The sequence below is a fragment of the Meleagris gallopavo genome, chromosome 1 (assembly GCF_000146605.3).
Source record: "Meleagris gallopavo isolate NT-WF06-2002-E0010 breed Aviagen turkey brand Nicholas breeding stock chromosome 1, Turkey_5.1, whole genome shotgun sequence".
NCBI classification, from domain to species: domain Eukaryota; kingdom Metazoa; phylum Chordata; class Aves; order Galliformes; family Phasianidae; genus Meleagris; species Meleagris gallopavo.
The window spans coordinates 52,724,854-52,748,669 of record NC_015011.2 but is presented as its reverse complement, the minus strand read 5'-3'; the positions used below and the strand labels follow the sequence as shown (position 1 = coordinate 52,748,669).

Here is a 23,816-nt window from a genome sequence, read left to right as displayed (position 1 = left end):
AACCACAGAACCATTAAGGTTCGAAAAGACCACTAAGATCATGAAGTCCAACTGCCAGTCCATCCCCACCATGCCATTGACCACGTCCCTCAGTGCCACATCCACACAGATCTGGAACACCTCCAGGGACGGTGACTGCACCACCTCCCTGGGCAGCCTGTGCCACTGCAGCACCGCTCCTTCTGAGAAGAAACTGTTCTATACCTAGCCTGAACCTCCCCTGGTGCAACTTGAGGCCATTACTTCTTGTCCTTTTGCTGTTACCTGGAAGAAGAGGTTGACTTCCACCTCACTACAACCTAGCCTTTCTCATGTTCTTGTAAGACCTAAGATCCTTCCTTTAAATCCCAATAAAAACAGCATTAACTGAGAATGGTTTTAGGTCTGATTTAAACACAAAACACCTGAAGACACTGGACCAGACACCAACACTTGATGAGTTTCAAGGAACAGCACTGTCATGTCACTGTCAACTTCATTTTACATCTTCTGGCCAAATAAACTCTCCTCACAGCCTCCCCTTTCACCTTACCGTCTCCTTTTCTTAAATCAGTTCATTTCAAAGCTAAACTTAGGCATTCCTTGGTATCTTTTAGTAGATGCTGCTGTCCTGTATTTTGATTTAGCCAAAGTGCAGTGAGGAGACAGCTGCTCTTCTGAATGTCTTTCTAAAATTCAGAGACACAGGAATCCATATATCTCTTGCTCAGTCTCTCTGCAGTGTTTGATACTACTTATCTGCCTGCCATCAGCTATAGGGAAGAAAATTATTTCTAAAAGAATAGAAATCCAGTCCTTTTTTTCTCCCACAGTTTTTCCCTAGAGCATGCTACAAAACTGTTTCTCCTCTTTTCTTGATTCACTTTCCTTCCCCTTGTTGTTTAACTGTTCAACAGAATCAGTTGGAAAATTTGTAAGTCAATGTGAGGTCAACAACATGAACTGCTTTCTAATGAAAAAACCCTGATCTCAAGTTTTCTTCATGCTTTTCCGAAACCCTGTATGGAGACCAGCTGGCTGTAACCATACCCTGGCAAGACAGGGCAATAACAGCTGGAAGAAGGAAACACTTCAAAGACCTTGCAATCCTCCTGAGTATACTACTGTAAGCATCTGCTCCCAGATTATGAAATTGATCAGCAGCCTCCCAGATCTCTGAAACTCCTCATTTTCCTTCTGCTGTTGGCTACAAGACTGTACCCCATCCCATCAGAATGGGCCACTGTGATTCACACAGCTTCTTAGGCTGCAACGAACACTTAGGAGTGAAGGCACGTAAGCCATGGACGTCCCAGCTTCCCCAAAATGCAGCATCCAGCTTGGTTCAACATGTCCCTCCAGACATCTCACATCAAAGCTCTGCATTTGATGTGCAGCTCTGTGCATTTTATGTGCAAAGCTTTACGCTTGCTCCTCACTGTCTGGAATCAGTGATGATCATACAGTTGAAGTCTGGATATCCAGAAACCACTGCAAGATGAAACTGAGCTCCTTGAAAGCACCCATCCCCGCATTCACTTACACACACAGATATTAATATGCAATTAAAACACTACAGAAGTTAACCACACTGTTCTTTCTATACAATGGGATCAGAGACACAACGATAGCTACTTTTGATTTAAAATAGTTTAGGTAGTGCTCAAGCCCATACGCTTAAAGGCATTTAAGGAAGTTAAGCTTCTTTAGGAAAGGGAGTTTAAATAACACCAAGGCGCACACTGACATGGTTTAGCTGCTACAGTCACGAAAAAAACATTTTTTGGAAAGTGGTATTTCACATAAAGCCATTCTGGAATGATATTAATAGGAGGAAAATTGTTAAAATCACACAAAGAACTGGGCCTTAGATCCCATGCTGAGGAGTACGAGGTGCCTAGATAAACAGATGTTATTCTTTTTCTTCCTCAGGCAACATTTTGGAATGGTGAAATACTGCTCTTAATAAACTCTAATTAGTTTAGAGTCTTTGGTAAAGCATTTCATACTTCAGTAATTTCACAGTACTAGCCAGGCGTTCCATTACAGTTGTTTAACCCTTCATAAATAACTTATGACTGTGATTAAGAGGTATTAAAAGCATGTTACAAGTATGTAAATATGATACAAACGCCTCCCTAAGGTAGGTTAACATCTGCCTTTCCTGTGTTTTTACAGCGCTTAAAGTGCTGGGGCCTTTTCTTTGTGGCTCTGGAGCCCTGCATGTTCAACACCACTGAGCAACAATGTTGAGAATAGTAACAATAGAAATATGCCTGAAAAAATGCTGCAAATGTTTCTTAGTATTCTGCTGGACGATGAGATGCTACAGTGCTAATTAAGTATCTTCCGGTAGATTCTCCCTTTTAACAATGTTTATTAATGCACACTTAATTCAAGCTACATGCCCAGCTTATGGATGCAAAAGCTGGAAAGATACTGGGATACTATCAGAAGAAAACCATATCATTCTGTTGGCTTCCATAAGTGTCATGATCTTCTCAAGGCTGCTATTTGTATCTATGTCTGTATAAAGATGATGCTTGTGTTAAAACTGTCTGGGGAAAGGGATCTGCCCTCTCCAGGGAGAAGATCTTTAGTTGGAACCTTGACCTCTTCTTGCAATATAATGCTGGTTCATTTTGTAATATCAGAATAGTATAACATCTTCTGCAAAGGAGGAGAGTAGGAAGTGGTAGTGGTGGCTGGCATACAACAAATCCACAATTGTTCAATATGGATCACAAGTATTATCGCACAGATCATGCTTAATTGGAGATTTAATGTTCACTCATTGCAACTGCATTTTCTGATGTTTTATCATCACCAGAGACCATTCTAAATTAGATTCTGAAATGTTAGCTTCAATAAATCTCGAGGAACTGCCTCAATGAAATAAACAATCTACCCTCAGCTCTCCTTGTCTTCCCCAGAGTCTTCTCCGGATCCTTGTCTCTTTCCACGGATGTCATTGACTCTTGCTGTAATATATTCCAGAGTCAGAGGCTTAAACATCTTTAGTTTATGCCTCTGAAACAGTAAAAGAGAGGGTGAATGGAGTCAAGATACCACTCTCGCACAAAAATGGAACCAGAATCTACAGTAATAGGATAAACGATGAGACCCCTGGCAAATCTGATAATAACGAAGTTTAATTTTAACTTCCATTGCTGTTACTGAATTACTGAGCAAATTCCCTAAGAAAAGCAAGAAAAAGCTATTTTGTTATCAAAATAGTGTGCAGTGAGATAGGGGGATGGCAAATAAAGTGAGGTTTTGTATTTTATATAACCATTGCCTCCAGCACAATGCAAAACCCCACTGAGCAAGAAAATTTATTGGCAAAACACATTATAATCTGAAAGACCACTTAAACTGTTCCTCTGTTAAGCTGCTATTTTTGTGCCCCAAATTGGTTGGTACACTGAACAACCCAGAGCTGAGACTCAGCTCATCACTGCTTGGCATGATAATAAGGGGGAAGTGAGGTTTGTTTACCGATGGCCTGAATCTTCCCTTAATTAAAATAAATGCCAAAATGCTGGTAGGGAGGAAAATCAGACCCTCATTATCAGGAGGAGGGAAAATGAAAAATAGACTCCTCCTTTTCCCTCTCTTGAAAAGAATGTTAGCTCCTTCTTTTCTTTTTTTTTTTAAAGCAGGGCCAGACAAAGATGTACAGAACTGGGAAGCAGTAATTCCCTTTTAAGCAATATTTGCCCATTAAATAGACTTTATCTGAAGAGATAATTAGGACTTCTTTTTCCTTCACACTTATTTTGTTTCAATTTTTATCTTCCCAGTGGCAGAAAGCAAGATAAAAGGTGGTATTTTATTACCCTCTTTGTAAAATAAATGGAGAAAATTATTTTTGATGTCTTCACCATTTGGGATTGGCAGAAGGCCTTTAAGGAAGACTTTCTGGTTTGGAACGGTTATCATTCAGATATATGACAACCAAGTAGCCAGGCGACATTCACAGAATTACTGACATAAAATACGGAAAACTAAACCCAAACAACCCCCTAAAACCTTAAAAACAGATCTCCAGTCTTCTGCCACTAACCGCACCTCTTCTGCACAGCTAACACACAGCAGGTGCTTCCACTGAGGCATCTGGATATGCTACTGAAAAGCAACTCAAAGGCATAAATTGGTTCCATAAACCACAATTTAATTAACAGTAAACCCTGAGCCATTCCAGAAGAGGTGAATAAACATAGGAATAAGACTTAACAACAACAACAACACTTTCATTGCATGCCACTTTCATTTCATTTAGAAATACTCAGGTTTTTTAACAGCAACGCTGTACTGGAATCAGCTTGAAAAAAAGACTGGATTTTTACACCAGATTCAACACCACAACTCAACAGACATTCAAATGATCAAATGTTTAAAAGTTTTTTAAAATATATATTAAAAATTATCTGCAAGGAAATGCCTACTGGTCCTTAAGAGGCTGATATGGGACTAAGAATTTTGAGGAGAGAAGGAGACACTGATCTCCAACATACATAAAGGACCTGGTGTTCAAGGCCATGTTAAACGGAGCCCTGGGCAGCCCCATCTAATGAGTGGCAACCCTGCCCCTGACAGAGGGGTTGGAGCTGAATGGGCTTTGTGGCCCTTCCAATCCAGGTGGTTCTCTGATTCTTTTGCTCACGTACCTCACATTTTTCCACCGCTGGCTGCTGCCCGCACTCAGAGCTGTTCCCAGCCACAATGCCAGCCCGCAGGCTCTCACTATCGCCCGTCCCCTCTTCCATGGAGTAGGTTTTGGAGTGGTTGCCACGGTGGTGTGAGGGGCCGCGGCCCTGCGCCAGGCTGAGCTGCTTACGGAGCACACGGTTCTCCTCCTCCACCTCCCGCATGCGGATCTCCAGGCTCTCGCGGTCCCGCTGGCTGGAGGCCGTGTAACGAGGGCTGTGGGGCTGGGATTCAAGTGGAGACAGCGACACTGGCTTCCCATCTGCAAGAGAAGGAAACAAAACACTCCTGTCAGTACATACCGAAAATTGCATCTTTCTTTCATGTGACCATCACTAGGCAGGGATTTCTTTCAAATTTTAAATGGGCTTGGAACTTGAAGAAGAAGGTTAAGCTCATGGTAAACCTGGACAGATGCTGAAGCTCTGTGAGCTACAGGTCCTACTTGTTTAAAAACCACCCTAAAAGATAAGCATGTGTTTCTTTTGTTTTGAACAGGGCTGCCTGCCAGCATCTAGTCTGGGAAGACAATCAAGAATAGAAGGATTCAATTCCAAGACAATTAATATATAGTTAAATGCATTTTAAAAGCGTATGCAAGATAAAATAATTTTCCTATTCCCCATTTCCTCCACAGTTGAGCTGCAGCAGTTTGGATTCCTCTTCACGCCAAACAGTGGCCCCAGCTGATGTGAGGAGCAGATGGGTTTTGTTCAGCAACACAGCTTGCTGAGAAAGGAGAGGTTCAGAACAATAAAAACACTCATTATGCACGTGGGTCAGTTTCTGGAAAGTAGTTTGGCTGAAGAAGACAAGGGAATTTGAAAAAATGCAAACCTGTCTAATTTGGCACCTTTCAATGAGGACTCGCATTCCAGAAACATGAAAGACTTCATTTTCTAACTTTCAAAAGGTATCTTCTTTGTTCAAAACAGCATTACTAATGAGGTAGATGTAAAGCATAAAACAGTCAAATTAACCTGAAACTGAGGTCCTCAGCAGAAGACAAACACTGCAAGGCACTGTACCACTGCATTACAGTACACGATTGCTACCAAATTTTAGGAGAGCAACGAGACATATTTTCATACAATGTTTAACAGAGCTGTATACATTCAGTTCAAATGTTGGTGGTAAAAATCCCTCAAACTACAGATAAAAAATGATCAATTAAAATCAAATTGAAATAAAGCAAGACGGTGAGTTATCCACACCGTCATAATTAGCAATATATTTCCTTACAGTGTAGTTATGTAAACATTTTATCCCAAAGTACTTCACAGAAATAACTTTCCACCTGCCTGCATTAAGTTTGCTATTTAATAGTATTTCCACTGCGAAGAGTCCTTTTCGCTTTATCAAACAAACAGCAGCTTGAGTGGTTTAGAAAACAAAAATCATGTAGTTTAGCAGTTCTCCTTTACAAGAACATTTTTCATTCTCTGACTCAAAGCTATAAAGACCTGCTCATTGCTTGTTCTATTCCATTGTTTCATACTTACATGAATGGTGAATAGTTTACTGGATGAGTTTATTGGAAAAACAAAACAAAACAAAAAAAAAACAACAAAAAAACAAAAACAGCTACAGAAAACCTCATTTCAAATTCTATTGTTATGCAGGTGTAAACACATCCTTTCATCCATATAAAATTGGCATTTTGTCTTAAATAAAACGCTCGAATATCTCGTACTTGCTTGTAGACCTTCTCCCACAAACAGTCTCTGATTTATCATTTTCACCATTAGTAAAGCTGATTAATAAATCTCAGCTTCAAAAATCTCTCAAGACAGATTCTGAAGTTTGGCCATTGATATTTCAGAACTTGAATTATCAAGCAAGTAGGTAGCAATAAGTAACAGATTAGAAATGGCTGAAAAATCACAGGTGTAATGGGAGAGGAGTAACACAAAGGCCATGCTACAGTCAGAAGTGCAATGAAATACTGAGTCAACTCTCCCCATCCTGGAAGGCACAGAAGCGCAATTGTGGCTGCAGGGACTCCAGCATGGGCTGTGCAAGTGCACTCAGGAAAGACCGAGTATTCAGCTGTGCAGCTGGTCTGTGCTAGGGGCTGTGGTGCCTTTGTTTCTCAGATGCTGACACCTGTGCTAGGAAGTCATCTGGATGCACCTACATTTTATTCTTGTTACTGGACAGCAAGAGTACATGGCATAGGATGTCTCACATAAAACCAGCACCCCTATGCTGTGACACAAAAATCAACCTGTGTTACCATTAGACATATTTACAATTGGATATAGAATTGGATATATGTAGGGTGCTCTGAAAGTAATACCTCCTATTTATTTCCATGGAAACTACAACAGATACAATGAGCACAATAACAAATTCTGAGCTATGAAGCACCATTTTTTCAACATGGTCACTACTGTTAGCTACGCATGTTCACCAGTAATGAACTGCATGCTGTGTTTGTAACAATCTGCACCAGTGAAGGTGACCCACTGTTGCTGTTACCACTGCTGAAATGCACTGCCCACTGCCTCATGGTGCTCATATCCACTGTTTGGCCTCCATAAACGTTCATTACACACCGATGAATATCAACACCTGCCATTTTTCCACATGGAGCAATACAATGACACACCTTTGCTTCATGTGCACTTCTGTGCCTAATGTCATTTTGTCAGACTGCCTCTCTGCTGCCACCTGTCACACGGCAACAACGTGTAATGGGATACTGGTGGGAAGGTTCAGTCCCTACTGCCATACCACAACAACGCAAATCTAGCCAAAGTCTTCACTGGCAATCCCAGCTCGTTATTAAGCAGAGACCAGCATGACGCAGATCTTACTTCTCTCTTCCTATTCCTGCCCTTCAGATTTTGCCACCTTCTCAAATAGTTGCCAGAAAAAGCAATTTATAAAAGTAGCAATAAACCGAAGTAAAATTTCTGGATAACAGTCATCAAAATTTAAAAGTGTAGGTAAAGTTCGGTACCTCTTTAGCTGCTCAAAGAGCATAAATCTACACATCATAAATGCTGCTTTACCACAATTAAAAAAATAACAGGTTTCATTTTGTGCATCAGATCAGTAGGTGGTATGGAAATCAGGTCTGGAATTATACAACCTACTATCTAAAATAGGTAAATAGTTGAAAATGTTTTGCTATAGAAGCTATCTAGGTTTTGTTAGAAAGTGGTAAGTCCATGCTATTTCCTGGGATGATCTCATCAGGGTTTGTAATGCTGGACACGCACTGATGCTAACACAGCTGAATATTTTCAGGTACCTTGATATATTTGGTGTTTTCATAACATCTTAACTCCCTGCTGCAAAATGATACTGTGACCATCGAAAGGCTTGTTTGAAATGGAAGCATAAAAACAAAAGTGAACTGAGCTCGGTCTTAAAACTCAGAAATGAAGTACTTTTTATCATAGCTATTATATAGATTTGGGGAAGGTCTAGCTCATAATTTTTGTACACTTGAGGTTGACACTGTACTATTCCATTTAAGTCCTGTTACTACACTGGACACATGAAGGTACTCTGACTTGGTAGCTACTGCATAGCAGATTAATGCCACCACCTGCTACCCTAATCCATCCCACTGTTTTTCAAGGCAATAGAAGGCCTTATTTTTGAAGAAGTGAATACATATAAGGTGCTGCAAGTACTTGACTGACAGTACGTGGCAAGGTAGAAAAGTTAAACTGATTGCACTGCACTTGAGTTTTATAGTTTTAAGTAACTGGCAGAGTGCTCTGAGCGGATGTCTAGGCACTTTTTACCTAATCTAAATCAAAATAAAGTAACATAACACATAACGAGGTCTGTGTGACTTTGGGATGAGTTGCCCAGGGAACACTGCAAGGAACATTGCTGTGCTATGAAGGAAGTAGCACACTTTTCAGTGCTGCAATAAATAATAATAAAGCTATAATTTTTTATTCTTCATTTGGGGTTATTGCTCTATTTTTGGGCCTTGGCAGTCTCAGACAACGTATTTTTTTCTATCTGTGTCAAGTCTTTTACCTCAGACTTTCCGTGCTGATAAAGCCGTACCAAAGAAATAAAAATAACCTACAAAATTCCACTGTCCACAAAACATGAACCTGAATATTATTTCACGGTTGACAGCGGCCAATGACTTATCATCACAGTAGGCAAAACAGTTCAGAAAGCTTGACAAGTTATAACTGTGTGTGGATTATTGAATGCTTCTGCGTATGTGAAGTTGCCTGCATTTAAGGCAAGAGATGTCATTAAACCTTACCGTCCTCCAATAAGCACAGCACCTTAAGATGCTGGGAGAAATAAAGCCTATAGAAAGACACCCAGCACAGTTTATTTGAAAGGAGAGGGACTGAAGCAGAGCAATTTTCTTACAGACAAAGCCTAAAGGATGAGCATAGGCACAGAGATCCTAGCTTTGTATTCTGGTGACTGCTAGAGATGAGAGTCCTGAAAAGGGCCCAGAGGCACAGAAAGCTTGCTGGGGGAAGGGCACAGTTTAGCCAGAGGTTAACTGCAGGGCTGGATAAGGGAGAAAGCAGCAGAGTGCACGAAAATCACCCTGATTGAGAAGACAAACGCAGAAGCAGGGATGCCACGTTTCTCTGATGGCTCTGCCCTGAGCTCAAATGCTAAAAGCTAGGAACTAACCAAAACAAGGAAATTTCTGTAGCACATTGTGGGGTGGGTTTATTTTCACCTTATTTCTTTTTACATTTCTTTTGCTGTCTTAAGTGCAGACGCTTTGTCTTTTGGAATCTTTACAAGGTCTATAGGCTTCTATGTGTTTTAGCTATTATTTGTCCCCTGCCTAATGGCATGGAATGCCTTTACAATGAATTAACTGACAGCAGTGAGCTCTAGGCTGCTTCTGAGATAAGAGGAAGTCGTGCTGCTCACAGATAATGTTTCAGTCTGACTACATATGCAAGAAAACACCACTCCTCCCTTTCACATTTGTTCACAGTAGAAAATCTGCATTATCAGTGCACCCTTTGAGGGCTAGCAACATAATAATTTTAATCAAAAGCCAACATTCTGCAGAAAAAAAAAATCAGAATAATAAATAAACAAAATTAGAATCATAGAATCATAGAATCATAGAATGGCCTGTGTTGAAAAGGACCACAATGATCATCGAGTTTCAACCCCCCTGCTATGTGCAGGGTCGCCAACCACCAGACCAGGCTGCCCAGAGCCACATCCAGCCTGGCCTCGAATGCCTCCAGGGATGGGGCATCCACAGCCTCCTTGGGCAACCTGTTCCAGTGTGTCACCACCCTCTGAGTTAAAAACTTGCTCCTAATATCTGACCTAAACCTCCCCTGCCTCAGTTAAAAACCATTCCCCCTTGTCCTATTAGTATCCACCCTTGTAAACAATTGTTCCCCCACCTGTTTATATGCTCCCTTCATGTACTGAAAGGCCACAATGAAGTCTCCCCGTAGCCTTCTCTTTTCCAAGCTAAACAAGCCCAGTTCCCTCAACCTTTCCTCATAGGAGAGGTGCTCCAGCCCTCTGTATAGAGAGCCCTATAGACCTAAGGAAGGAAGGATGGAGAGAAAGACAACCGCAGTCCTCTAAGACATACTCTAAGACACAGAAGCTCTGTGTAAACAGATAAACTATCCATTTTCTTTTGGAACTTTGGTCTGTTTTAATCATCTGTCACCCCAGTACTCTATGTACCGTACTCTGAATGCTCTGGTACATACTGTTTATATGGGTGGCTATAGATGAAGTTTATTACTTTAAGTTACATACCTACAAAAGTAGGTGCTAAGGTATCCCAAAATACCTACTCTCCTATTCGCCAAGACAGTTTTTTCCCCTACATCTTTTTGTAAATCACTGGAAATAGAAAACCTTGCCCAAATAACCTTCCAAATAGTGGAATATAGCCTAAGCAATTTATTTCAGATCTATGTACCTAGAATTTCTTCATTCTATGGTGACACAAGGCAATTCAGAGCTCACATGACGAAGTTTCACTAGTAGAATGTTGTGTCATTGAGAAATGTCCCAATGTGGACTGTCTCTCTCAAACGAAACAGGTATCTACCATCAGTGTATTTGGAAATTATACACGTCATGCACAAACACTATATCCACATCATGTCATACACTCAGAAGTCTGGAAATGCTAGAAAGATGACCTCTTGTCCAGTCTTTCCTTTGTACATGATGACAAGGTCACTAACTTCGTGATCACCGCTTTCTTCCAAAGAACCTTGGCATCAGTGAGTGGACAGAATGGATTGTGCTCACAGCTGTTTCAGCTCATCATTAAATTTGCAACCACTCACACCTCATATGAAAAAAAGACTTATTTCCTCACTGGCCTATGATGCTCTTCGCTATAAGACTTGCATGTGGCACAGATAATCAGACATTTTTCTAACTTACTGGAGAAAAACATGATACTATCAGTTCCTCTTTACAGGCAAGGCAGTTTGGAGTCCTTAACACTAAAAGAAAATAACAGTTCTGGGTGCACAGTTGAGAATGAGAAAACAAATGAACATTTTTTCTTTTGCAGTTCATTTGTTCACAGAACAGGGCTCATCACCTGTATATGCAATTGTATATGCTTAGCATTTCTGTAAATCACATCCTGAGTCTGCAAGCTGTAACCACAGAAAATAGAAAAAAAAAATACAGTTAGCACTCACTTGTAATAGCTTTGTTTTAAGAAGATCATGTAATGAACTCAGTCATAGAAACTATTTTCCAGGGTAGATTCAACTTCATAAACTACAGAGTGGTCCCATTTCTTTCTTTACACTCCCCTGCCTTGCTCATGATACACCTTCCAGTCTCTTTAATTAACTGAAACACAAGCACAGAACCACTTACCGCATTGCTGCATTTGCTATGCACACAAAAATGAAGGCACGGGTTTGTGTCTCAGAAAGTTAGTAATTGTATTGTCAATGATGGCATCACGTTGCATTGCTGCAGAGAGCAATGTTTATGTGTTGGCTGAATGAATTTAATTCTGGTACTTCTAACAGGGATAATAGGGATGGTGAACAGTAAAAGACTGTGGAAGTAAAAAGTATGTAGCAACATAATGCAGGAGCAGAGAAGGAGGGAAGCTCTAAACATCTTAAGCATCTTTTCTGAGAATGGATATGGCTCTCTTTAATAGTTCGCTTTTTCAAATGAAACATTAAGAATGTTAACTTCTTACAAAACTTAAAAGAAAAGCCCATAAGTCTTAATGTGACTTACTCATTTCCTTGTCTAGAATACAATGACTTTTTTCCCCCTTTTTTTCTATCTTCTTTTCATTCTTCCTTTCCCTGCTTTGCAATGTCTTGGCAAAATATATGTTTCTCCAAGAAAAGGACTAAAAATAACATTTCTCCACTTTCCACTGGGAGTGGAGATGTAAGAAAATAATGTCTTATCAGAGTAAGCACTGAGTGAAAATAAGATTTTATCAGGGACTTGGCTTGACAAAGATAACGTGTTATCAAGAGGGGAACTTGGCAAAGATAACACGTTATCAATATCAGGAGTAAAGCTTAGGGAAAATAATGTTTTAATACCTATTAGATTCTAAATAAGCCATCTGTGCTCTTGATGAATTGTTATTTTCTCCAAACCCCATTCCTGTAAAGATGTTGATTTTTTGGCAAACTACTTCTCCAACAGTTGGGAAAGGGCAGAATACAGGAGAAAAGGAAGCTTTTTTCGCCACAAAGACAGAGGGATATTCCTTCTCTTTTCAAAAGCTTGCCAGTGTGACAACTCAGAAGACTTGAATGTTCAGACACCAAACAGGTACAGGAGGTAAAATTCCTAGAACAAAGCTCTGCAATTATACCTTAGAGAATCCATGACAAGAGGGTCAGCATTTCTTCTGTTCTTGACCACCATAACCAGGCTCAACAGATGCTCCTGTAGCATTTTTGGAAGAAGCACTTGTCTACGGAGCCAATGACCAGCCATGAGCTAGCAATGACTTCTGGCCACAGTGGAGCAAGTCACAGTTACAAATGGTCTGTTAGGGGCACAAACAAATGATCCCTTTTAGATCTGTTGAACACAGCATTGCCCTCAGATAACCCCCAGCTAGAGCTGACCCAAAGGGTCATGTCATGCTTCTTATCTCCTGCAGTGCAAAGCATCCAACCCAGTTTAAACGGTCAGAGGAGCTGGCTGCCTTTGCCCTGAAGCAATCCTCCTATTACGGTGGCAAAGATGAACCACTACCTAGTGGGCGAATGTGCCCAGCAGCTGAAATCTCCTGCAAGTCATTAATAAATCTTCAGAGTTACATTTTGGATGAATTTAAATAAATTGTGACACCTCCTGGAAAATGAGCAATCCAGTTCGTAGTAGGATGGACTACTAACTGCCTTAAATGGCAGAATGGGGGTGAATGCCACAGATTATTCATGGGAATGGGCAAGAAGGGAATAATTAGATGAGAATCTGTGGGGGACTGTAGGAGTGTGATGTGAATAACAAAGCACACTTAGGAAAAGACATATGAATGATATCTGTAGGCTAAGTATTTGTAGCCAGCTGAATCTCCCTGGAGTATAGTAGGAGTGGGAGGGACGACAACGGGATCTGTTAATGTGAAGATTTTCTATGAGGAAGCCGCATTGCTTTTTTCATTAACTATTTGGTTATGCCTAGAGATTGGTCTGTGCTCAGCACAAGCTTGGTGTATGTAACCTCTGAGGCCCTCATTTAGTAGAATATCCAATCTATAGTTGGCATCCATTACAGCTCTCTAATGTAAAGCATACACTCAAATGCATCCCCACAGCTGTATGCAGTACTGTGACAATCATTCACAGTAGCGGGATGTACAAACTATTCTGTGCTGGCTTCTGCTCATTAAAACATTGTGGAACGAAAAGGAAGGGAAAAAGTTTAAAATTCTGCATTTTCAACTGTTTTTTAGGAATACAAGAAATCAATATCCGTAAGCTCAGAAAAGATTAAAAAATATGTATAGTTTTCTACAACTGTCACAGTAACCACGAGCATGAGACAAGTATGCTCAATCAAAGCTTGGTAGTAGTTAATTCAGAGTCTGACGCTGATGATTTGCCTCAGCTGTTCAGCAATAGACTCCAGCTGATAATTATTAAGTTAAACTTTCGAGCAGTATTTGCATATGTAAAGCACGCTTTCCCTGCTGAAGCAACAATGGATGCTATAATGCATTTCCTGATTGTACAGCACTTGGATTTGGGGAACCTGGGCACGAGGGTCTGCTTTGCATATCCTTCCTTACCCTCATCAGGCAGACCATTCAGAAGAAATGCACTTACGCATACTGATGTCTACAAGCCGGAAGAAAAAATAGTGCTAACCCTGCATAACAGTTAAAATGCAGCCACCCATTTCACCAGGAAAATCTCTAATAAGAACAATAATGTGAGGTAGAGTTTTGCATAAATGTCAAAACAATTACCTATGTTTCCTTGCATCCTCAAAAGAAGTTTTAACAACTGCTCTACAACAACAGAGATGGTTACGTTAAAAGGTGGTTTAGAGCAGTCACAGGCACGGGCTGATGGTTGGACTAGATGATCCTAGTGGTCCTTTCCAAACTTAATGATTCTACGACGTGCAAAAGTCCAGTAGACAGACCCAGCCCATTACTTCCTAGACAGTCAATATCCTCTAGAAGTGGCCCCCTCGTTGAAAAGAATGCTAAGTATCTTTGTAAGATTTTCTCTTTAGTTTTCTTTCATCTCACTTTCTCTAGAACATCATTTTCTGAATGAGACTCTTGAAAATCTGCCATTGCTATGTTCTTCTGTAAACTGTATTAAGAATCTCGATACATATATAACGTGTAAATTACATTTATGTGTGCAATTCTCCACGTTTTCATAATTATCTGACAGATAAGGCAAGTCCAGACCTGCTTAATACTGGACGTTATAAGCATGCTTCCTTTGGGGATATGAAAACATGAAAAAGAACTGGAAAGATCCTTTTGTAATTTGTAATAACTACCTTGGATATAAGGTCTTTTACAGAGAGGGTGCTGAGACACTGGCACAATGCTGAGAGGTGATGGATGCCCATCCCTGGAGACACCCAACATCAAGCTGGAGGGGTTCTGAGCACCTTGACCAAGCTGTGGGTATCCCTGTTCATTGCAGGGGAGTTGGACCAGATGACCTTTAGGAGCTCCTTCCAGCTTTAAGGATCCTGTCCATGTGTAGCTCCTTTACCACTTGGGTTTAAGAGCCCACCACAGGCTTACCACTGACAGGCCTGAATGCTTTATGGACATCACATGCATATAATATGGATCATATGGATCACATCATATGGATATCACAGAACTGGAAAGTAAAACATGTCTGAGTTTGCCTTTGATTAAAATGGAGGTAGATTGCAAAAAGGAGATGTAAGGAAGAGCACGTGGTTATACCCTCTGAAATCCAACATTCAGCCTCTTAACTGGTAGTTTCAGATTTAGCTGTAGCAGAGTTTATGCACATGGCTGGAAGTCACCAGGTAGCCCTATTACATGGAATCTCAAAAGTTGATTTTCATTTCATCTACAGAAATGCTACCGCATTAGTTCAGGCTGGGTGGCATCACTGAAACCTAGTGGAAATATGTTATATCCTTTAATCTCCCTTGGCACCAAGGTGCCATCAGAGCACCATGCACTGCTATTCTGACTGAGGCTGCTGCAAAAGGAGACTGTCTGAATATTGGCTATCAAGGATTGCTTTAGAATCAAGAAAAAAAATATGCAAATCCACATCACAAATTTCTTCCTTCACAGGATCCAGATTCTTACAAACCTCCAAATCTGACAGAGCTCTGGCCAACATCAACTGATACAAGCACATATATATAGTCCAATAGAAAGGACAACTATTCAACACAGCAATCTCTCTTCTTTCTAGATGGATCTGAAGATTACACATGCAGACAGAAATATTGCAAGTCTGCATTTCCAGTTTAATATGTTATGAAATAACATCAGTATTATTTCAGTGATGACATAGCAGTGCATAAGTTATTAGTATCTTTCATTACTGAGAATCTTCTATTTTCCCCACACATTCTCAGCACTTTTCATGTGCTGCACCTGTCGTTTAAGCCACTTCAGTCCTAAAGAACAGTGAGGGAAAATGCAAATAACTGCACGTTCAGAACACAGGAAGGCTGATCAGTGTTATGACATTTATCTTTATTTATGACAAGAGATGAAATAACTCATGAGTTAGTTACCCATCCTCTTCATGAAGAAAAATGTCATAACAGATTGTCATGTACTATAGACTGTCTTGTACTATAAGTAGCAAAATTTCTAACACACTTTGAAAAGAAACAACCACCGCAGTGGTGATGCGGCAGTAGGAGATGTCTAATGGCTATGACATCAGAAATGAAACATACAGCATTTTAAAATAATAGCTATTAAATTAAGTTATAAAAATAATAAAGAATTAGAACAAGAGATCGCTGACATATACCATGGAACCTCTTTCTTGCATGGATTTATTTTTTATCTTAAAAAGAAAAAGATTTACTGTATTAGAGATATTCCTTCTGTAAAGATGGAGTTAGTATGTACAGAACTGATTTCATATCACTTATATCGTATCAGGTAGATACAGATTTCATTTCAGAGACCAAGGCTTGCAGTCAAAAAACACGAGGAAGTCACTCTTCTTTATGATATTCTTGTTTTGTTCCAAAAGTGAAGAGAGCAGATCAAGAGTATAACCTCAAGTGAGTAAAAGGCAAAACCCAGTGACTTCAGTGAAAACAAGCATAGGTCTAATATGCCAGCAGCATGGTGGTTTATTTATACTGTACCATAAATGAACACAGTGCTGTACTGCAGTAGGTCAGAATGTGGGCCGTATCCCCTGTGCCCCATCACAATCCAGCAGAGCTTCCTATGCAGCAAGCAAATAAAAATGTTCATTTTTGAGCAGCCACATGTACCAACTTGTTAAATATCATCAGCCAACAGCAAGATTCAGATATTTTGCCTACTAAGACTTTGTCTTGTAAAAGATGAAGTTTATCCTTTGAGACTAGTTCAAATTTCTGCTCCAGTGCACAGTAACATCTTAATATATTTTTAGGATTCTATGTAAGGACCTTAAAGAATACGTCTGTTCTTGTGTAGGATGACATGAAAGTAAAATCACTGTGACACGCTTGCTTACTGTGCTAAAATGCTGCTGCTTTACACAACCAGGACAGCAGAGCTCAATATTCCTGGGATCTGCACACATTCAGGTAAACTCTCTCTAGGTTTTATTTTCTTTGGAATACATCTCTCCTTTTCTAAATTTCATTATCTCCACAAATTTCTCTCAGAAGGATAATATATTATGGGAGACCTCCTTAGTGAGTGAAATATAAATGAATTGAATGGATACAAATGAAACATTACGTGTCACTTTTAATGATGCTTTTGTTAGGAGCCTGTGAAGGTGGATAGCCATGGGCTTTCCACAGTTACATACTCTGTGAACTAACTGATGTCTATGACAACTCTTCTGTGTTGAGCTAAAGGGAACATGGAGGTATTGCATTTAGACATGAAAGGCATATGTGTAGTTCTGTCAATATACATGCACAAAAAAAGTAGCTTCCCTACCCACCTATCCCCATCTTGTTTTAGGATCTTAATCATCATTAATATTATCTGTAGTCACATATTCTATATTAACTTGCATAAATCCAGACAGGAATCGACAGCTAAGAGCTGGCATGGGAAAGATGGAGGAGAGAATGCTAAAAGGACATGGCTCACTTCACTCTTCTTTCTCTCTGAGAACAGGCTGCCACAATAGATACCCTTCGGTCACATGAGGAAACGTGGTCTTCTTCTTTCTAACTTATGACCATCTGCCCAAGAAAAACTGAGCCAGACAATGGAATAAAAATACTTTGTGGTATTGGAAAATCAGCCCTATGAGGAGAGGCCGAGGGAGCTGGGGCTGTTTAGTCTGGGTAAGAGGCAGCTGAGGGGAGACCTTATTACTCTCTTCCAGTACCTGAAAGGTGCCTACAGTGAGAGCGGGGTAGGTCTCTTCTCACTGATGACAGGTGACAAGACAAGGGGAAATGGCCTCAAATTGCACCAAGGTAAGTTTAGGTTGGACGTTAGGAAACACTTCTTTAAAGAAAGGGTGGCTCCCCAGGGAGGTGGTTGAGTCACTGTCCCTGGATGTGTTTAAGAGCCGTCTGGATGTGGTGCTCGGAGATATGATTTAGCAGAAGATTGTTAGAGTTAGGGTACTATGGTTAGGCTGCAACTGGACCTGATGATCCTTGAGGACCCTTCCAACCTGAGTAATTCTATGATTCTATGATTCTGTGATTACTATCTGATTTACTTTTTAAACTATGCCTTTCTTCTGGTCTTAACTATCATTAAAATACTACAGAAATACAGCTGTGACTGTATACATTCCTTTGAGAAAGAGCCCACATTTCAATCAGTATATAATATATGCTCTGTCCCTTGGAGGGACATTTGAATGTAGTACTTGTTTTGAGAGACAGCCTTTCCTTTTTCGAGAAATCATAACTGTACCAGGCACATATTGAAAATTCCTCCTAGAAACTCATGCTATTTCCTTCTGATGAAAACATTCAGTTTCCTATTTGGGGAGCACAAATCTTTAGAGTAGATTCCTCTAGACAATGCTCTTCTTTCTCTTCCTGAATAATCTGACTGAATCCAACCAATGGGAACACTAAAATTCGAGGTTTGCCTGAAGGCCTATACACTATTGTGTGACGGTCATTAAATCTTTTTCCAACTTCAAAGATTAAGAAGTATGAAACATTTAAGAAGAGTGAGCAAAGAAATTACTGTCCATGTTCAGTATTTCCAGTTCTTAAAATTGTATTTAAAGCTTTGCAAACATTAATATTTATTGGGAGGTAGAATCCTATAGTTAGATGAGAAAATATCAGTGCTTGCTGCTTGTTTGTTTCCTTTGCAGTCAGATCTCATTTTCATCTCTGCAGGACAAACAAAAAGCGTGATCCATGTCAGGATGCAAAAATAAGGGGACAAAGCTCTTAAAAACTTCTAATTCCAGACACTACAAATTATGATATCTTTACACTTTGAACTAGCAATACTTTTAAAATTATCATTAAGACTGTTAAAATGACTTGTGCTTATTATGAAGAGTATATTCTGTAGCAGCTGACAAATCACCTGAGGTCGGTAAACAGAAGGGGCAGCACCTGTGACACACTTGTGATGGGATAGTGCAATCACCAATTCAGCCTGAAGAACATTTTCAAAAACAATTTTAATTGTTGTTGTAACATTTAGACATTTTAAGTAGTATGAGGTAACCTGTGGCAGTCCACAGCAGAATTTTCACACCTTCAAGACAAAAGTATTAGGCAGGATAAATAAACACACACAAAACAGATGTATTTAGCATCAATCATGTGAATTGCTACTTTTTTTTATTATTATTTTTTATTGGCATTATCCTTCTCAGAGCTAAACAGGCAAAGTGCTGACTGAAAAACACGTTGTTATCTCACCATTACACATAACAGGGCATCCTCATTCTCCATTTTGGGCACTCAAAAGGTGTCCAGCTCCCAGGAAAAAAAAACAACAAAACACTCAAAGTGAAGTGGTTTTAATTTAATTCTATCACACTATAGCACTCAGAAAGCAGAAGTTTAACTCTGCCAAGAATATAAAACTCCAAATCTGTCAGATATCAATTATATTTTATTTCACTGCTGTCCCTTTTCCCTTTGGGATTTGTTTTTCCTTCCTGTGATTCTATTGTTCAGGTATTTTGCATCTGGTTCTTAATCAGGTCCTGATGAACCTCAATGCCTTAATTCCAGAGCCCACCGTTCCCCAATTCCCTTCTTCATTCTGAAATTTCTGCAAAGTTCTATATTCATTCTCTGGCTGTGCAGACTGTAATCCCTCATAATAGGCTGATGCTGATCCTGCTCTATGGATCAGCCAGTGTAAAATGCTTATGTAATGAATTTTCATCAATTCTCGCCTTCTCAGTGCCAGGCAGCCCAGGTATATCTAATCTAACTGACTGACTTTTATCAGCTGCACACAAGAGATGTGAAAATAAGCCTCATTTCAAGCCTCAATCGCATAGCTACAACCATGTTATTATTTATTTTACTTAACAGAATGAGTATATGGGAGGAATTCTAGGGTACACTCTGTACTTGTATATCATTAGATTTTGTACGGTGCACATTTCTTTGAAAACTGTGGAATGACAATACTTTAATGCTTGGTTTTGATTATTTCTGTTTAAAAGAGAGGAAAAAAATATAGCTGAACTTCAAGTGTAATTCTGCTGCTTTCTTCTTGTGAAATCTATATCCCTATGCCAGATGGTGTCTCAGTTATCAAAGTTATTACCCTAAAGTCAATTAGGGAAAAATGAAAGTAATTAAATAGGGGATGAAGTGACAGAATTATTCAAGACATAAAGCATCTAATATAGGTGAGCATTCTCTAACTTCAATAGAAATTCACACATAAATTTAGCCTAAAACATAACAGCTGAGCCTTCACTTTCAAATGTTCTAAGAGTGTATAAAATTCAGTACTTGCTTAAGCGGGCACATCTCCCAGTGAAATAGTATTCTAGAGAAGGTGGGAGTCATTTCTGTATACTAGAGGGGCTATTACTCGCAATCAGCAAACGCAGTCTTAGACAGTTATTGTCCAAATGTTCCTCTATCTGCTGTGGGATGGGTTTTCAGGCTGCTGTGTGACCTCAGGAATGCTTGTTTCCTTTCTTAATCTTGGCTGTTTCATACCTACCACAGCAAAAAACAATTACTGTAAATACTTTTTACCATAAAACCTGAAAACTATGGAACACAGAGGTGCTATTAACTCTGAGTTTATTTAACATTTCTTTTTTTCCTTCTCTATTTGGCGTTCCTTTGGTGAAGTAAATCTAAACAAGCTGGCACTGAGCTATGGGCACAGCTGAGAGACAGAGCTACAGGTTTTAAAATCAATGGCAAAACAGCTGAAGCTGCTCTTTCATCTACTAATGACACTAACTGAAAGAGAAATATCTAAGAAAACTGGGTGAAAACAAATAATTTTTTTTATCAAAACTATTATCTGCACAGCCTTTATTACAACAATCATGCAGTCATGGATAAAACAGATCAGGGTGATTTATCAGTACTCTGTATGCTGTTCATTCACTGTCTAACAGAGAAATGTATTTCCAAAATCCTAAATTATGTGTGGGTGTGGCAGGATGGTAAGGAAAATATGGTTACGTTAACTCTATGTAGAATGAATATGAGGTTTTCAAGTACTGAAAATTCGGGAAATACCAGAATTACTTCTGTCTCTGTTTGCCTTTGTTTACAGGATAGAACAAGACAACAATTACTCCTAGATGTATACAATAACAGCAGTTCCAGCTTGCAGAGACAATGGCCTGTCAGACTGTACTACCATGATACCTGTGCCTCGGGAGCTCTCAAGCTTTTTTCCATACCACTATAAAGAATAGGCTAATTTTTAACGCAAGTCATTTAATATTTGTTTTTAGCGAAGGCCCACAAAGTTTAAAATCCTATGCAAGAGCGGAAGAGTGGGAATGAGCAGTTGGTTAGGAGCAACAGGCAGGATAAGAACAGGAATATGGGCAATGATAAAAACTTCGTAAATCAGCTGGGCAAAGGATTCAGGAAATCTATCTTTGAGTAAAAAATTGAGCAACTGTGTGTCCTGGTTTTTGGCTGAGATCATTTTCTTCTTAGTAGCTGGTACAGTGCTGTGTTTTGAATTTAGGAATAAATTCATTACAATCAGTTGTTGCAGAGCAGTGCTACACAGAGCCAAGGACATTTCAGCTTTGCATGCTGCCCTGCCATAGCGGCTAGGAGTACACAATGAGATGGGAGGGGACAGCCAGGACAGCTGACACACAAAGGCCAAAGGAATATCCTACACGGTGTCAGGAATATGATCCAAGAGGAGAGGTAATGCTAATTGATGTCAACTGGAACCAAAACCTGCTCACAGCAGGAAGTTTCAATTTGTATTCTGAAGTGCAAGGTGCTTGACTTCTTACTGAGAAACTTCTAGAAAAGATCAGAAAAATCTACAGAGTGAGATGATCTGGTGAGAAAATAAGAACTAGAAAGAACTCTCATTGATCCTTGTGCACAGGAGAGTACAACAAAAACATGGTGGCAAGGGTGATAGTTGTGCTTGCCCAGGTAATCATAGAATCACAGAATGGCCTGGGTTGAAAAGGACCTCAAAGATAACCTAGTTTTCAACAACCCTGCTGTGAGCAGAGTTGCCAACCACTAGATCAGGCTATCCAGAGTCACATCCAGCCTGGCCTTGAATGCCCTCCCTACATTACTCGTACTGAGCACTTCTCAGGGGAGTAAGCCTTACAGAGCCTTTGAAGGTTTATAAAGTCAGTGAACAAGAAAGAACAGAGAAAAACTGACAAATACAATTCTGTATGTCTGGGAGAACTGATCCACCCTGCTCACAGACATGATGCACATGGGTACATACGGAACTGGTATATGAACATTATATGCACACCTATAAAATGTTACTAGAGAACAAAATCCCATCTGGAACTTTGATCAGATCAGTTGCAATATTACTGCACATACAGGAAGGTCCTATGATAGTCCCATGGCTGATGACGCAGTAGAACTTTGCAAGCGGTGTATGAATATTTGCAACTTATGCCACTGAGCAAAAAGGGCAGATTGTACCTTGTTCCCTCCTGGACCATTCCTACTGTATCAATTAAAGCTGCCAACACAGCACAATGACTGTATCTTGCTGACTGAATTTCAGTGCATGGAAGATCTGATCACAGAGCAGTGCACAATGATGATCTTATGTGAGTGTTCTGGAAGAAGAGCTTAAACTATTAGGGCAATGGAGTATGCAGAGTGCAGTGAAGCACTGCTCCAAGAAACACGAAAATCGGTAACGTGAGGTCACATTTGATCTATTCCTCCATAAAAAAGAAAACAGCAAAAGAGAGAGAAAAAGGAACAATTTAGAACTGAAAACACATGAAGCAGGGGAAAAAAAAAAGTAAGAAAGTATAATGAAACAGCAGCCATGGGGCTGCTGGGATGAGGAAGTAAAAAGTACATGATGAGTTTAAGACAAGCATAGCACATGCTGACCTTACATTTTAAAATGGAAAAGCCTGTCTGGTAGACTTTTGATTCATTTACTGAAGAAAAAAGGAGCTCACATACTTTAAGACTACTAAATTTTAGAGGAATCTAAAAATTACTTGTTTTATCCTTGTTAAATTCTCCTATTCTGATTACAGGGCACAATAAAATCCTAGAGAAATAGTAAACTAGTACTTACAATTTCTGATTTACCCAGAAGTACAAGAAACAAAGGTAAAACAATGGAAATAACTATATAACAGCAATTCTCCTTAAGCAATATCAACATGCACTTCCTTTATAAGAAAAAGAAAATAACTAACCCCAGTAAAAGCAACAGCAGTGAATCCTCTTATCTGTAATTCAGATGAGAGGGAATTCTACCACACAGATGACAGGTCAGAATTTCTAAGACAGTTGACTGAAGACTCTCCCGCAACAGATTGTTGTGAAGAGCTGTTCTAACAAAATATTCTTTTATCTTTATTTGAGAAGTTTTTACTCCCCGTTGTCAAAAACAAGTCCGGCAATCAAAAACTTCATTTCAAATTTTCTTTGCTCCTTATTCCTATTTCCCACATAGACCAGGGAATAGCAGAACAATGAGACAGAAAAGCATCCGTAATTATTCTTTTAATCTAGGTAAGGAACAATGAGACTATTTAATTAAACATCAAGAACAACAACCATCGCCTATATTGATACCTTTGAATAAAATTCTATCCTCTTTATTTTGCCTTTCCTCCTAAAGTTTTGACTAGAATGCTATCTTAAAGCTCACTGAGATGATCTAGAAATGCATTCCATTCAAAGGAATAGATGCTGAGGAACCTAAGAAGCTTGGAAAGACCAGATTTCTAAGAAAAATTAGGTGTCTACAATGCAAGTAGGTACACCTTCGGGCATCTATCATTTGTAAAATAGCTTAAATGACTTCAAAAAGAAGTTCCTAACCAGCTAACTTT

At 39.6% G+C, this 23,816-nt stretch overlaps 1 protein-coding gene across 1 annotated transcript in view; it reads right to left on the bottom strand.

Moving 5' to 3' along the window:
- The window catches only part of LOC104911443 (LARGE xylosyl- and glucuronyltransferase 1-like), a 72,585-nt gene that overhangs the window by 14,847 nt on the left and 33,922 nt on the right, over window positions 1–23,816 (bottom strand). Inside the window, exon 2 of the mRNA XM_031554725.1 lies at window positions 4,650–4,951. Coding sequence (XP_031410585.1) covers window positions 4,650–4,951 — 302 coding nt within the window. The remainder of the gene's footprint in view (window positions 1–4,649; window positions 4,952–23,816) is intronic.